This window comes from Pongo abelii, chromosome 10 (genome assembly GCF_028885655.2).
Source record: "Pongo abelii isolate AG06213 chromosome 10, NHGRI_mPonAbe1-v2.0_pri, whole genome shotgun sequence".
Lineage (NCBI taxonomy): Eukaryota > Metazoa > Chordata > Mammalia > Primates > Hominidae > Pongo > Pongo abelii.
Genome location: NC_071995.2, coordinates 32426379 through 32442057, shown reverse-complemented (window position 1 = coordinate 32442057; position 15679 = coordinate 32426379). Strand labels below are relative to the sequence as shown.

General features: G+C 42.2%; 1 protein-coding gene and 1 pseudogene across 7 annotated transcripts in view; one reads left to right on the top strand and one right to left on the bottom strand.

The window, feature by feature from the left end:
- SINHCAF (SIN3-HDAC complex associated factor) overlaps nucleotides 1-15679 on the top strand; it is a 45901-nt gene that overhangs the window by 12784 nt on the left and 17438 nt on the right. For 6 of the 7 annotated variants that reach the window (XM_054526335.2, XM_009247594.4, XM_063711545.1 and 3 more), the window contains 1 exon segment: nucleotides 15447-15594. In XM_054526335.2, coding sequence (XP_054382310.1) covers nucleotides 15467-15594 — 128 coding nt within the window. In that variant the 5' untranslated portion in view covers nucleotides 15447-15466. 7 annotated transcript variants of the gene reach the window in all.
- Nucleotides 9864-9961, bottom strand: LOC112136004 (small nucleolar RNA U13; annotated as a pseudogene).

Below are 15679 nucleotides of genomic sequence, written 5' to 3'. Positions count from 1 at the left end.
GCAATAAAGAAAAGAGTGATCTTGGCTGCATAGGGTGGCTCACACCTGTAATCCTAGCACTTCGGGAGGCCGAGGCAGGTGGATCACCTGAGGTCAGGAGCTCGAGACCAGCCTGGCCAATATGGTGAAACCCTGTCTCTACTAAAAATACAAAAAAAATAGCTGGGCGTGGTGGCGGGTGCCTGTAATCCCAGCTACTTGGGAGGCTGAGGCAGGAGAATCGCCTGAACCCGGGAGGTGGAGGTTGCAGTGAGCCGAGATCGTGCCATTGCACTCCAGCCTGGGCAGTAAGAGCAAAACTGGGTCTCAAGAAAAAAGAAAAGAGTTATCTTTTCATTAAATGGTGCTGGGTGATCTACATATCCATGGAGGAGAGGGCAAGGGAAGAATCTTCGACCCTTACCTTTAATGCCATGTAAAAATATCACAAATTCTAAAACAATTAAAATCTAAATTTGAAAGGAAAATAAACTTCTGGAAAATAATAAAGGAGATTATTTTCCCGACCTGGAGGAAAGCAAAGATTTCTTAATCAGGACGCAAAAAGAGCTAGCTACAAAAGAAAATGCTGATAATTCGTACTACATTAAAATTAGGAACTTAAGTTCCTCAAAACTCAGTTAAATGAGTAACAGTGAACAGAGTAAAGACATCTATGAACATAGAACCACCAAAGGTCTTGTATCCAGAAAATAAGCACATGACTGAAGAGGATACCTAAATGGCCAATAAGTTCTAGGACCCATTTGGAATCAGGGAAGTGCTTATCAAAACCACACTGAGATATCACTGAAATAACAAATGACTGATACCAAGTGTTGGCAAATATCTGAAATAAATGGAGCCGTCATACAATGATGGTATGAGTGTTAACTGGTACCATCATTTTAGGAAACAGTTTAGCAAGATCTACTGAAGGTAAATGTACACATTTTCTATGACCCAGCAGTTCTATTCCTAGAAATACACACACACACACACACACACACACACACACACACACACACACACACACACACACACACACACATATGCACACACACCCACCCACCCCAAAAATACATAAAACAATGTTGATTGTAGTAGCCAAAACTGAAAATGTCCCAAAATGTCTATCGACCCTAGAATGGATATGCTGTCACGCAACGGAATTCTATACAGTGAAGAAAAATAAAAAATACAGCATGGATTAATCTCACAAATGTTGAACAAAAGAAGCCAGACTGAAAGAGTACATTCTGCATAGTTCCAATTAAGTTTAAAAACAGGCAAAACCAATTGATGGTGATAAATGTCAGTTGTTACCATTGGTACCAGGGAACAGTGACTAGGATGAGACCTGTAGACTGCTGGTACCATCCTCTTTCTGATCAAAAGTTACTTCTCCTTTGCCAGCTTTGTCAAACAGCTGAAAGGCTACCATAAACAAAGTATCAGGGGCACCCAGGACCAATCAAAAGCCCACACATTCTTGAAAAGATATTAGTCATTAAAATGGAAATATCTGGTGGATGCCACCGTCATCAAGTGATCAAACTTAGCATCGTCAACGCTGGGACAAAATTCCTCCCATCTTTGGTCTGACCCACCACCCCACTTAAAAGTTCCACAGTCGTTGGGTTAGGCCGGCTTTCTCCAGAAATGTTCAAGTATGGAGTGATAAAGTCATTGGGAGACATGAAAAATTCACCATTTTTCTCAGTGCTTGCATACTTCAGAAATATTGGCATAAGCTCAGTTGGATCTGCTCTCTCAGTTAAAGCCACCTTGGCAGCCACCATGCTTGGCCCTGGGTCCAGGGGGCTGCGGGACCCACTCACTGGCTTGCTCATGCTCGGTCCCAGTGGTTCACTTCCAGTACCAGCAGCGTGTATGCCCGGCCTGCCTGGAGTCCTGATTCTCTATCAACCCTAGTCGAAGGCCAAATTATGGGCCATAGTTAAGGAATTTCCTGATCCTTATGAAGATGGGATTTGCTTTACCAAAGAATTTGAACTCACAATTAAAATCTATGACCCAGGTCATTCTGACATTTATCGGCTTGTCTACATGCTGGTTTCAGCTGCTTAAGCTAGGGAATAGCTAGAAAAAGCACAGTGTGGTTGGATCCCCTAATAGATCTTGTTCCTGAAAATCCAGTATGACCTCTGCCCTAGCCAACTCCCCAACTTTCAGAAGATGGTTCAAAGATGCGTGGGTATGAGCAGCTTCTCTGTTAAATGCCATTCGCTTGTTTTTTTCAAAAGATCGTAGATTACAGCCGGACACTTTGGGAGGCCAAGGCAGGTGGATCACGAGGTCAGGAGTTCGAGGCCAGCCTGGCCAACTGGTGAAACCCCATCTCTACTAAAAATACAAAAATTAGCCAGTTGTGGTGGTGGGCGCCTGTAATCCTAGTTACTCAGGAGGCTGAGGCAGGAGAATTGCTTGAACCTTGGAGGCGGAGGTTGCAGTGAGCTGAGATTGTACCACTGCACTCCAGCCTGAGCGACAGAGTGAGACTCTGTCAGAAAAAAAAAAAAAAAAAAAGATCGTAGATTGGATTAAAATCCAGCAATGCTGCCAGAATGCAGATGGACCTGTTGTAGATTTTTTTTACCCACTTTGATAAAACATGAAAACAGTATTGCAGATGTCAGTGGACAACTTTGAAAACAATAAAAATGACACATTATTAAAGTTTCACAAACAATTTGGATGATGCACCACCCACTCTTGTCAAATGTCACATGACTGACTAGGTGATGGCCAGAACTAATGACTGGTCAACTAGCTGACCAGTTGTCCTGCACAATGATAAAAAAGGAAAATCAAAAGGCTGTACATTTAACAATGGTAACAGTTAACCTCTTAAAACTCCCAGGCCAGGAACTCTTGGTTCTAAGAACTCTTCTCCCCTTGTCTGTCACTACTACAAGAAACTAGGCATTTTAAAAGGAATTACAGGACGTTGAAATGGAAACAACAGGATGATAAACTGGAAAACTAGGACTCCTCTGAGGAAATAGGGGGTTTTCATTTCTCCCAATATGCTGCTTTAACTCACTCTTTGGGAGAAATTAACACAATAATAGGCACAGGAGCTGCTGTATCAGTTATAAATTCCACCTTACTTGAAAACCCCGTTTCTCAGAGGAATGAAGAAGTTAACATGGTGGGTATACCTAATAAACCTATCTCTTGCCTTAAGTTCACATCTTTGCTTTAGTGGTTCATTGGGTTTGGCTTCTTCCCAAGGGCTATGAATGTGATACCCTCAGCCAATCCCATGTTTTCCTGATATGCCCAGAAGTGCCTGTTTAACCTTCTGGATTGAAATTTCCATGACATCCATAATGCTCATCTCTTTTTCCTCAAAGTGGGAAATGTTTCTGGAACTGAAACCATGGGATTGGGGAAAGCAAACCAACAGATGCCCTCATAATATATCACAAGTTGGCCGGGCACGGTGGCTCATGCTTGTAATCCCAGCACTTTGGGAGGCTGAGGCAGGTGGATCACCTGAGGTCGGGAGTTTGAGACCAGCCTGACCAACATGGAAAAACCCTGTCTCTACTAAAAAAATACAAAATTAGCCGAGCGTGGTGGTGCATTCCTATAATCCCAGCTACTCCGGAGGCTTAGGCAGGAGAATTGCTTGAACCTGGGAGGCGGAGGTTGCGGTGAGCCGAGATCACACCATTGTACTCCAGTCTGGGCGACAGAGTGAGACTCCGTCTCAAAAAAAAAAAAAAAAAAAATCACAAGTTGATGTTAGTGGTGTAAAGACACCCTCATGTGATTGGGAAAATGAGAAAACAAAGTGAAATATAATAAAGGGGAGGAAACCATAAGGCTCCTTTTAAACGTCAACTTTTCTACTAATGCCAGAAGCTGAGCTTTTACTTGAAACTATTTCTTACCAGCTGTAGTCCCAGTCTAACACAGACATAGGAAAGATACTCTTAGCTACTCCAATAAAGGTTGAGATTAACACTAAGAATCTCTTGCTTAATGTAAAATAATAGCCACTATGGCAAGAAGCCATAGATGGAGTTGCCCCAATCATGAGATTATCTTGAGAGAGGTTTTATTATTCCCTGCATCAGTCCCTGCAACACCCCCATTTTCCTTGTCAAGGAACCAAATGGGAAGAGGATGGAGATTTGTACAAAACTTAAGGGCTGTAGACAGTATTATAATACCTAGTTATCCAGTGCTTCTTAACCTTCATACTCCTGTCTGCCATACCAAATATCAAGGACGATAGTGTTTTTTTTTTTTTTTTTTGAGACGGAATCTCACTCTGTCACCTAGGCTGGAGTACAGTGGCACAATCTCAGCTCACTGCAGTCTCCACCTCCCAGGATCAAGTGATTCTCCTGCCTCAGCCTGCCAAGTAGCTAGGATTACAGATGTGTACCACCACACCCAGCTTATTTTTGTATTTTTAGTGGAGACGGGGTTTCATGATGTTGGCCAGGCTGGTCTCGAACTCCTGACCTCAAGTGATCCACCCGCCTCAGCCTCCCAAAGTGCTAGAATTATAGATGTGAGCCACTGTGCCTGTCCCTGACAATATTTTTCAGTTGCGGATCTCTGTAGTGCCTTTTTAAAGCATCCCTATACATCCAGATAGTCAGTATTTGTTTGCCTTTTCCTGGAGAGAATGACGGTATACTTGGACTGTGATGTCACAGGGATATACAGTGACCCACTTACTTTTCCCAAATACTGAAATATGAATTTAGCAGACTCGGACTTCTCTCAGGGGATCCTCATCCTTCATCCAGTGTGTGCATAACTCCTCCTTTGCTCTGACACACTTTCTTCCTCTGAAGAAAGAAAACTTGTACTTACTTCAACAATTGGCCATTACATTAAGGGTAAACTTTAATTTTGTCTTTCTCAAGTCAAACATATGGGACATGTCATGTCAGCCAAAGGATTGAGCATCAATCCTGATAGAATCAAAGGAATCTTAGCTTTTTTGATGCTTCCTACTAAAAAATAGCTTAGAGGGTTCTTGGAGTTGGCTTGCTATTGTAGAAGCTGGATACTAAATTTTTATCGTGTGACTCAACCCATTTGTACCCGTTTAAAGAATGACCAGCCTGATCCCATCATGTGGACTCGTGAGGGACAACCAGCTGTGCAACAAATTAAAGAAAGATTAGTAGGCCAGGTGCAGTGGTTCACGCCTGTAATCCCAGCACTTTGAGAGGCTGAGGCGGGCAGATACTTGTGGCCAGGCGTTCGAGACCAGTACGGGCAACATGGGGAAACCGTGTCTTTACTAAAAATATAAAAATTAGCCAAATGTGGTGGCAAAACGCCTGTAGTCCCGGTTACATGGGAGGCTGAGGCAGGAGAATCGCTTGAACTTGGGAGGTAGAGGTTGCAGTGAGCCGACTGCATTCCAGCCTAAGTGACAGAGCAAGAGTCTTTTTTTTTTAAAAAAAAAAAAAAAAAGGTTAATAAATGCCCCAGCAATAAGACACCCAAACTATGAACTTTCTCTCTTTCTGTTCATGAAGATGGGGGGAACACATTTGGTATGTTGACTCAAACATGGTGACCAGCAAATACCTATAGGCTATTGTAGTCAGCAGTTAGATCCAATGACTCGAGGATGGCCCCCTTGTATGAGGGCAATATCAGCTATAGCCCTTCTATATAAAACTCTTGGAGAGATAGTCATGGGGTCCTCTCCCTTACCGCCTTCATTCCACATTCAGTTGAGCTACTTCTGAATTCCCATCATAACTCAACACTTATCTTTCAATAGATTAACTTCCTATTAGGTGTTAATTTTATTATCCTCGAATGTTACCATCTCTTGTTGCAATAACCCTAACCTGGCCTCTCTCTCTCTCTCTCTCTTTTTTAGACAGGGTCTTGCTCTGTCACCCAGGCTGGACTGCAGTGGCGTGATCACAGCTCACTGCTGCCTTGACCCCCTGGGCTCAGTTAATCTGCCTGCCTCAGCCTCCCGAGTAGCTGGGACTACAGGTTTGCACCATTGCACCTGCCTAATTTTTGTATTTTTTATAGAGACAGGGCTTACCATGTTGCCCAGGCTGGTCTCAAACTCCTGGGCTCAAGCGGTCTGCCCACCCTGAGTGGCACTTGTGGATCTCTGTAGTGCCTTTTTAAGCATCCCTATACATCCAGGTAGTTAGTATTTGTTTGCCTTTACCTGGAGAGGATGACGGTATACTTGCACTGTGATGTCACAGGGATATACAGTGCCCCACTTACTTCCCAAATACTGAAATATCAATTTAGCAGACCACAAAGTGCTAGGATTATAGGCATGAGCCACTGCACCAGGCCTGGCCAGTCTTCTGATAAGACCTCTCATGACTTCATCCTGATGACACACCCAACTTTTTACCTCAAGGACAAACCTACAAGAATCACCACTAGATAATGCTGAGACAGAATGGTTTACAGATGTATCTTACTTGGGGGGAGAAGGTGGTAAGTTTAAAGCAGGATGTGCCATGGTCATTGAAGCTGGTCTTCTTCAGGCTAAGTCAGCCCAACTGGCTGAACTGATTGCCCTTACTCAAACTTGTTAACTAGCAAAGAATAAAGTAGCAAAAATTATGCCCCTGTGCATCTGGTGGTGCTCATGACTTTGGAATGCTATGGAAAGAGAGAGGGTATTTAACCTTCTCAGGGCAACCCATAAAAAATGGACTAGTCTTGGATCTCGCTTTTGGCAATTATAAAGGTTCCAGGCTGCTCTGAATTAAACACAACACAGAGTCAAGGTAATCAATTTGCTGATGCAGTAGCTAAGAGAGCTGCATTTGAGACACCAGTCCGATCCTTGGAATGACTGTGAGACTTAAACAGTTAAGTCTAAGCTAAAGGAAACCCAAGACTTGCTTTCACCGAAGAAAGATCTACCTGGAAACAAAAGGGGGGGTACTTTTCCCCCAAACTGAACTATGGTATGGACCTAATGATAAACCCATTATCCTAGTGGGGTATCAGATACCCCTCATGGAACACATTTACAGCTTGACCCATTAGAATTCAGATAAAATGATATCCTATTATAAACAATATTATTGGAGACTGTCATCATGGCACAGAAGATTGATTCACAGTGTACCATCTACCCAGAACACAATCCTGGAAAACCCCTTTATGGGGCTCAGGGTCATTTTCTTTTTCTACCTAGATCTTTTGAGATGTGGCATCTTGATTTTATCCAGCTGCCACCATCTTAAACATATAAACATGTATTGGTAATGATATGCATGTTTTTGCATTGGGTAATGCAATTGCCCATCCTGCTGATGGGCAATGGTAGTGGGTAAAATCTTATTAGAAGGGATTACCCCATTATGGGGAGTCCCCTTTTGAACTTCACAGCAATAGGGGAACTTATTTTACTGCCCAGGTCATTGAGCATTTGTAAAATTTGGGGCTGGGCGCAGTGGCTCATGCCTGTAATCCCAGCACTTTGGGAGGCTGAGGCGGGCGGATCACCTGAGGTCAGGAGTTTAAGACCAGCCTGGCTAACATGGTGAATCCTGTCTCCACTAACAATACAAAAATTAGCCGGGCATCGTGGCGCACGCCTGTAGTCCCAGCCACTCAGGAGGCTGAGGCAGGAGAATCACTTAAACCTGGCAGGCGGAGGTTGCAGTAAGCCAAAATCACGCCACTACACTCCAGCCTAGGTGACAGAGTGAGACTTGGTCTCAAAAAAAAAAAAAAAAAAAAAAATTGGCCTATATTTCAGTATTTTGATTGTGCCTACCACTCTTAGTTCCTCTGGATGGGTAGAATGGACCAACGGAATAATAAAAACACAATTGGCTAAATTTATGGAGGCTTTTCACCTCTGCTGGCCGAAGGCACTCCCCTTGGTATTGCTCAACCTTTGATCCATCCCTTTATCAGCTCTCTTCTCATGAAATTGTAACTGGAAGACCCAGGCACATGGGAATCAAGATGACTGATCCAAATTTGCTGAATGGGGACATCTTGCACTATTGTAAGGGACTCGTTCACCAACTCATGAAAAGCCAGACCTTAGTGCAAGACATGTCCCACAGTGTGCTCCTGGGAGATGAAGATTCTGGTCATGACCTCCAACCTGGAAATTTTGTCTGTTGGAAAAGACATCTCGTAAAGGACTCCCGCCAGCCTTGGTGGAGGGGCCCCTACCAGGTACTGTTGACTAATCCATGCACAGCAGAGTTAAAGGTTGCAGACTCACGGATCCATATCTCTCACCTTAAAAAGGCACAACTACCTGAATGGACCATGACTCCCACCAAAGATCCCTGTCTCTGATTCACCAAACAGCTTCAACCCTGAAACTAGGACGAGAAGTTGACAACATCTGAGTGGACAGCTAATTGACCCAAGACTTCAGACCAGGCCTGTATGATCTCCTGTCTAAACATTCTTAGAGTATGATATTTACTTTGAGGACTATTGGCCTTGTCTGCTTTGACTCAGATTATAGGATATATAACCTGGTTAATGTTTCTGTACACACGATGGCCACCTGTATATGTACACTTGACTTTCAGGGTCTCTGCTGGGGATGGAAAAATAGTTCATTAGCTAAACTCTCCTAAAGTGTGGCAGATGGAGGCAGTCTCTCAGATTGCTGGATTTGTCACCAGCTTCCAAGGGCCATTCAGGATCATTACATGCTACTTGTTGCACCAGAGATTGATTTTTCTGACACTCCAAATGTTACCATATACTTACATCAGTTCCCTCCAAGTGTCACTTTCCAAACTCAAATTCAGCTTCTAAAGCCAGGCCATATTTTCATTCTGTGCCTAGTGATATCCCCTAAGTCTCACCCCTCCCCACCGCCCCCAGGTCTATCTAACAGTAAGCCAATCAGGGACAAATTCTCTAACTTATCTAGAACACAAACTTAATTCCTCATCTTTTCCAGGCCACTGTCCCTGCACATTCCTGGTCTCCCACCGTTACTGTCATAACTGGCAACTGAATGTCCAAATGAGAAAAAGCAAAGCAAATTGTGCCAGCACGTCTCATTTGTTTTTTTTGTTTTTTTTTTTTTTTTGAGACGGAGTCTTGCTCTGTTGCCCAGGCTGGAGTGCAGTGGCGCCATCTCGGCTCACTGCAAGCTCCGTCTCCTGGGTTCACGCCATTCTCTTGCCTCAGCCTCCCGAGTAGCTGGGACTACAGGCGCCCGTCACCGTGCCTGGCTAATTTTTTGTATTTTTAGTAGAAATGGGGTTTCACCATGTTAGCCAGGATGGTCTCGATCTCTTGACCTCGTGATCCGCCTGCCTCGGCCTCCCAAAGTGCTGGGATTACAGGCGTGAGCCACTGCGCCCGGCCGTCTCATTTGTTATATATCGTGCTTGTGCAGGCTTTTGTAAGGCCTGCAGTAAAACCAATCCATGGCTCACTCATGTTTTAAACAACTTACCTATTCAAACTATTATGAATGAATAGTTAAGAGATACATTTTGGTATGTGGCATTGGGCCACACCCACCAACTCAAGGATGGGCACATAGTGTAAATAGCTGGCAAAATAGCTGGCAAATTGAAGGGCGCTTTTTTTTTTGGAGGGAGGGTCTTGCTCTGTCGCCTGGGCTGGAGTGTGGTGGTGTGATCACAGCTCACTACAGCCTTGACCTCGCTGGGCTCCCTCCTACCTCAGCCTCCCGAGTAGCTGGGACAAGGAGTCTGTGCAGTAGCTCCCACTGCCTGCTGCACTTACATCAACACCTCAGGTGAAGTAGAGACTTGCATAGAAAGAATTTCCAAGCAAGCTAAATGGTTACAAGAGGCGCAAACTACCGATCTTCTCAATGATCTATTTAATTGGCTTCCTATTTCTTCCAGTCTGCAATTCAACCCCTTTTTCATGGGTAAAGTGCCGATGTCATAACAAGGTTTGAGGGAGGCACATCTCACACGTGTGAATGCCCAATCATCACACTTATAAATGACAAAAGGATCTCAAACCTTGATATAGTTTCTATCATACTTCTCTTACTATCACTTAAATTACTCATGGTATTTATAACCAACTTATGTAAGTCTATTGCTAAAACCAGAATTATAGATCAGGTGCAGTGGCTCACACTCGATCCTGGCACTTGGGAGGCCAAGGTGGGAAGACTGCTTGAGGCTAGGAGTTTGAGACCAGCCTGGGCAATGCAGTGAAACCCTATCTTGATAAAAAAAACACCACCACCCTCCCCCCCATTATGGTAGCACAGTGTAGATAGAATTATCCTGTAAGCGTAGCAGCAGATTCTACTACATACCCCTGAAGTGTCCGCCTCAGGCCTACATCAACGTCGTCTCACCTCTTTCCCTCCAACGTGGGACATGACTTCCTGGGAATGAGCCTTCCCAATGCAGAGGGACAAAAGGACATAAAGTATGATCATTTGTGTTCTCTAAAGAGAAGTTTTGATCAAAAGGGAGAAAATGTGGAAATACAAGGAAAAATGGGTTGACACAGCCTGTTCTAAATATTTGTTCTGGCTGAAGAATGTGTACGTGCAAAGGCAGCTGTGTCAGTTAGATCAGTGTTAGAACCTCCCATAAATAGGCATGTTTTAACTGTAATCCCTCAAATCTTGAAAAACATCTTGAAATGATTTTTTTTTTATTTCAAGGACCTTAAGAAAACATACTGTAGATAGACAGATGATGATGATAGTGTCAGAAGAAAAGAGAAAAGTGAGCCAAGATGGCTGCAGTTTGGACATATGGGTAATAAAATCATGGCCTATTAACTAAGGCTGACCCTTTGTGCATTTGTAACTGGAGTTTGTTAAATATTTTACTAACAGGTACTGGTTGTAAACTTGTGTATCAGATATAGAACAAAGGCAGGATGGAATCAATCATCCTTCCGCCAGACCCTGAGATGCCTACACAATTATTAACCCTTCTCTCCTACCCGCTCAGCCACATACTTACTTTACCTTATGTGTAACATCACTGAATACCAGTCAAATCGACAAGAATGTAATTGTTGCTTCACTGTACTGCAGGTATCCCCCTGTTTAAAAAAATGTATGAATACCGTGCTTCATGTAATCTGCTTTGAAACACAGGTTATAACCTATTGGAACTTGTGCTTCCTGGGCACACATCCTCAAGCTCGGCCTAATAAACCTTGTTTGATTGAGATTCCTATCTTGGTCTCTCAATTTGGGTTGACACACCTACTATGAGACTGGCATCCTAGATGATGAGTTTACAAAGATGATAAAGACAAGTGAATTCCTAACTCAGTTATTTTTATTTTTAAATATCTCAAAAACAGGCTTACTGAGATCATTCACGTACCATAAAATTCACTCATTTATATACTATAAGATTCACTCTTGTAATGTGTACAATTCAGTGGCTTTTAGTATACTCAGAGTTTTGCAACCATACCACTCTTTAATTTTAGAAGACAAATGACAGTTCATAATCAGTATTTTAAGTTTTTCTTGATTTTTGGCTTTATCTCCCAGCTTAATTTTCCTCTTCTTTCCCCAAACACACGCTTAAGGGTGAGAGTGTATGGGGTCTGTTCTCAGCTGTAACTATTAATCAATTAGAAAGCAGATAGTATTACCTTTCTTCCTTTAAAACATAGTGCTGAGTGATATGATGTCTATGAGGATAGAGGCAAAATTCACAGATGGTTTCATAGCTGATGGTGTCATTTGAACAAATAAGATAGATTGTACTGGAGGAATCATTTAATATTGCACAAATTTGGTACTAGGAAAGCAGTATTCTAAAGAACCACCAGGTTGCTTGAAAAAACAAATCTCCAGCTTAAAATCAAATTATGCCACGCCCACCCACTACTTTGTTAAATATATAAAGTAACTTGGTTTCAGAGACCATTTTGTGTCCTTGGTTTTGCTCTAGAGATTCAGTAGTGTTTTTTTTGTCGTTTTTTTAAACATTTCATGGGTTTGTAGATTTTTGAAAATACTTTCAGTTAATCTCAGGGCTTCCCAAACCTCGAAATGGTTAAACACCAACCACTGCTTAACTTGGTTGCTGTAAACAAAGCCCAAAATGAAACCCCTGTGTATTTGCTGCAGATTCCCAGGTGCCTCTTAAGTGTGAGGATAAGCTCAGAAAAGGCTTAATAGGTTTATTAAGTTGTCATCCATTAAAAGGTTCACATGCTCCTTGTGTGTTGCATAAGGACAGGTGTCTGCCACCTCATTGCATTTCTCACTGAGCATTGCCTAGGAGAGGGTAAGCCCTAGGATTTAGGTCCCTCTCAGATGTTCAGGCAGAATAATTTTGTCAGGACAAAAGGTCATGGAACTATATAAAAATGGATTATGAATCCTAAGACATCAGCCTATTCTCCCCTATGTCTAAGAAGAATATTCCTCAGCTTATGACTGGAATGTCTTGCTAGGGGGTGGTGGGTAAGTTTTTTGGAGGTCCCTACCAGCAGAAAAAAATCATTGAAGAGGAACACTTAATTCACAATGGCTGCTGATTAAAAAGAAAGCCTCAGTATTCACCTATAACCCTAACATCCTTAACAGCTTGCCAGTGTGGTAACTGGCACAAACTGTGGCGTCTTGGTCAAATCCAACCTCAGTGAAGGTAGTTCACATTCTGGAGATGAGCTGAATGCTGATAGCTTTGAGGACTTGTTTATTTAGGGGAAGGGAAAGAGATTGTGAAGGTAGAGATAGGAATCTATCTGTCGTAATAGGATTTGGTCTGTGTATTAATGGAATGAACTGGCCTTTTTTTGCTCTGCTTCTTTTGTCCTTGCTGAGAAGGGAGGCTGAAGTTTCCAAGAGTTATGGATGAAGTTGGAGAGTATTAGAGGAACTGTTCTCTGACCTTCTTGATGGTAATGCAAGCTGTTGGGCGAGTTTGGAGAAGAGCGCAGGGTGGTGTGAGGACGAGGGCCGTATTACATTTTGCCTTAAAACAGAAATATACAAATTAAAGCAATAACTGCTACTCTGCTTTCTTGTTTCTGCAATCTTCTGTCATTTGACATTGTTTTTTCCAAAGCAACGTGCGACCATTTTCTTCAGGATTTTCTTTTCAGTTATCATATGGGTTTGTTGTTGGATTGAGAAAAAAAATCTGCCTCATTTGAGCAGGCCTCTCTAGATCTTTTCTTATGACTGTGTAGAGCTTACTTCCTCGTTTTTATTCCTCTCAAAGACATCAAATTCCCAAGCATTTAACTAAAATTATTATCAACTAAAAATGTTTTTTTTAAGCAATTCTTAGAGGTAACTGTTTAGACTTAATTATTGAAATGCATCAAGGCCTTCTGCCTTGCCCCCATCCCACTCTTTTGCCTGCCTCTCTCACCAACAAAAACATTGCAGAGGAACAGTTTATCAACAATAGCCTGTTTGAAAGGGAAGCTTCAGTTTTTAGCTAATTATTTGCTAATAAAAGTTTAAAAAAATTTCTTTTAAAAGTTGTAAAACCTCTGTCTATATTTCAAAACCCCTAATACCAAAAAAATACACAAAAAAGCCTGGATATTTGGTTACTTCTGAATCATTTTCATTAATACTTGCTATATTATACTGACCAGAATTGGAATGGAATGGGATCAGACGAGATAATCCAAAGACAAATACAGCCATATGTCACACAAGGACGTTTCGGTCAACCACAGACTGCATATGTAATGGTGGTCCCAAAAGATTATAATACCATATTTTTTTGTACCTTTTCTATATTTAGATGCACAGATTCTTACCATTGTATTACAGTTGCACACGGCATTCAGTACAGTCACACGCTGTATAAGTTTGTTGCCTAGGAACAGTAGGCTATCCCATATAGCCTAGGGGTGTTGTAGGCTATTGCCATCTTAGTTTGTGTGAGGACACTGATGTCTGCACAAGGATGCCCAATGATGCATTTCTCAGAATGTGTCCCCATTGTTAAGCAACACATGACTGTACTGAAGCTTTAGGTTTACTCATCTAAGTTTATTTCTAAAACAACTTTAAAAACATAGTGTTCTGTGGTAATAACTCCTAAAACTATGGACACGAAAGTGGTATTAATAATTTTCTTGGCCGGGCACGGTGGCTCACACCTGTAATCTCAGCACTTTGGGAGGCCGAGACGGGCGGATCACAAGGTCAGGAGATCGAGACCATCCTGGCTAACACGGTGAAACCCTGTCTCTACTAAAAATACAAAAAGTTAGCCGGGCGTGGTGGCGGGCACCTGTAGTCCCAGCTACTGGGGAGGCTGAGGCAGGAGAATCACTTGAACCTGGGAGGCGGAGCTTGCAGTGAGCCGAGATCGCGCCACCGCACTCCAGCCTGGGCGACAGAGCGAGACTCTGTCTCAAAAAAAAAAAAAAATTTTTTTTTTCTTGTATTGTTGCTTTACATGATAATTTTGTGATAATTTATAGTTAGACCCTCATACATACACACATCCTCTGACTTGTCCATTGGAGTTTAGTTTCTATATTCATTGCCTTTTCATCACCTCTCTTAGTCCAGATGTTCTGGTGAGCTGGCCCTTGATTTTGATATTCCAAATTACTTTTCCTAAGGTACAGATTTACTGCCAGCTACATATTTGCATCCAGCCCCAGAGCTGTTTTCTTCATTCCTTCCTTGATGTTGAGATTTTTTTTTTTTTTTTTTAACAGGAGGACTGCAATTTATTTTACTCTACATCTCTGAGACATTTGCCTCCCACTGTTACCACTCTCAGGCACAAAGCCTCCTAGAAGAGGTCCGCAAACCTCTAACAACTAAGGGGCAGATCAACGGTCAGACAACATGAGCTCGTTCTTTTTTTGTCTTAATGATAATAAGGAATTATTATTATTAAATTCTAACCTTGGATTTTTGTGAATTTTACATCTTCTTTTCAGCAGTTTCAATTTAGGGGCAAACTTGACTGCTTAGAACTTCCCATTTATCACAGAAGAAATCCCCTCCGAATTCCCATTAGGCAAAGTAGTATGGGCTGATACATAGTGAGCTAGTTGTGTGCTTAGTATCAAATAGTATTCATGGTAAATGCTCAAAACTTCCCCGGAGGGGAATCACATAATGCAAATGTGCAAAATAAAAAGGTGTGTCTTAAATTTAAGGATGCATCCTTAATTGTGTACAGCTTCATTATTTTACAGGATTGTTTGTGGCATTTCTTACTTAAAAACCTGATTTAAAAAAATGCTTCTCTTACCCATTTTTAGAGTGCATGTTTGCTAGGCGAGTTAGGAGGTAGTAGAGTCCTCCTTAAATAACTAGGCTTTTCTTTGTGTTTTATACGCTTGCCTTGATAGTGCCAAGAATGGAGGTAGATCCAGAAGGTCTTCCCCTGAGCTGCCTGCCTGTCTTGGTCATATAACACCAAGTTGCTTGGGGGTGGGGTGGAGCAGAGAGAACTCTTTAATGGTTCCTTGTCACAGCCCTCAACAAAGATATGTCAATTCCCTTGGCTTTACAGACTATTGCCCAGAAGAAAAGATGTTTGGTTTTCACAAGCCAAAGATGTACCGAAGTATAGAGGGCTGCTGTATTTGCAGAGCTAAGTCCTCCAGTTCTCGATTCACTGACAGTAAACGCTATGAAAAGGACTTCCAGAGCTGTTTTGGGTAAGATCACCTGATGTTTGTACTATTCTTAGAGTGAAAAAATACCACAACATACAGAAATATTTGTAAGCAAGGTGATTGGAAC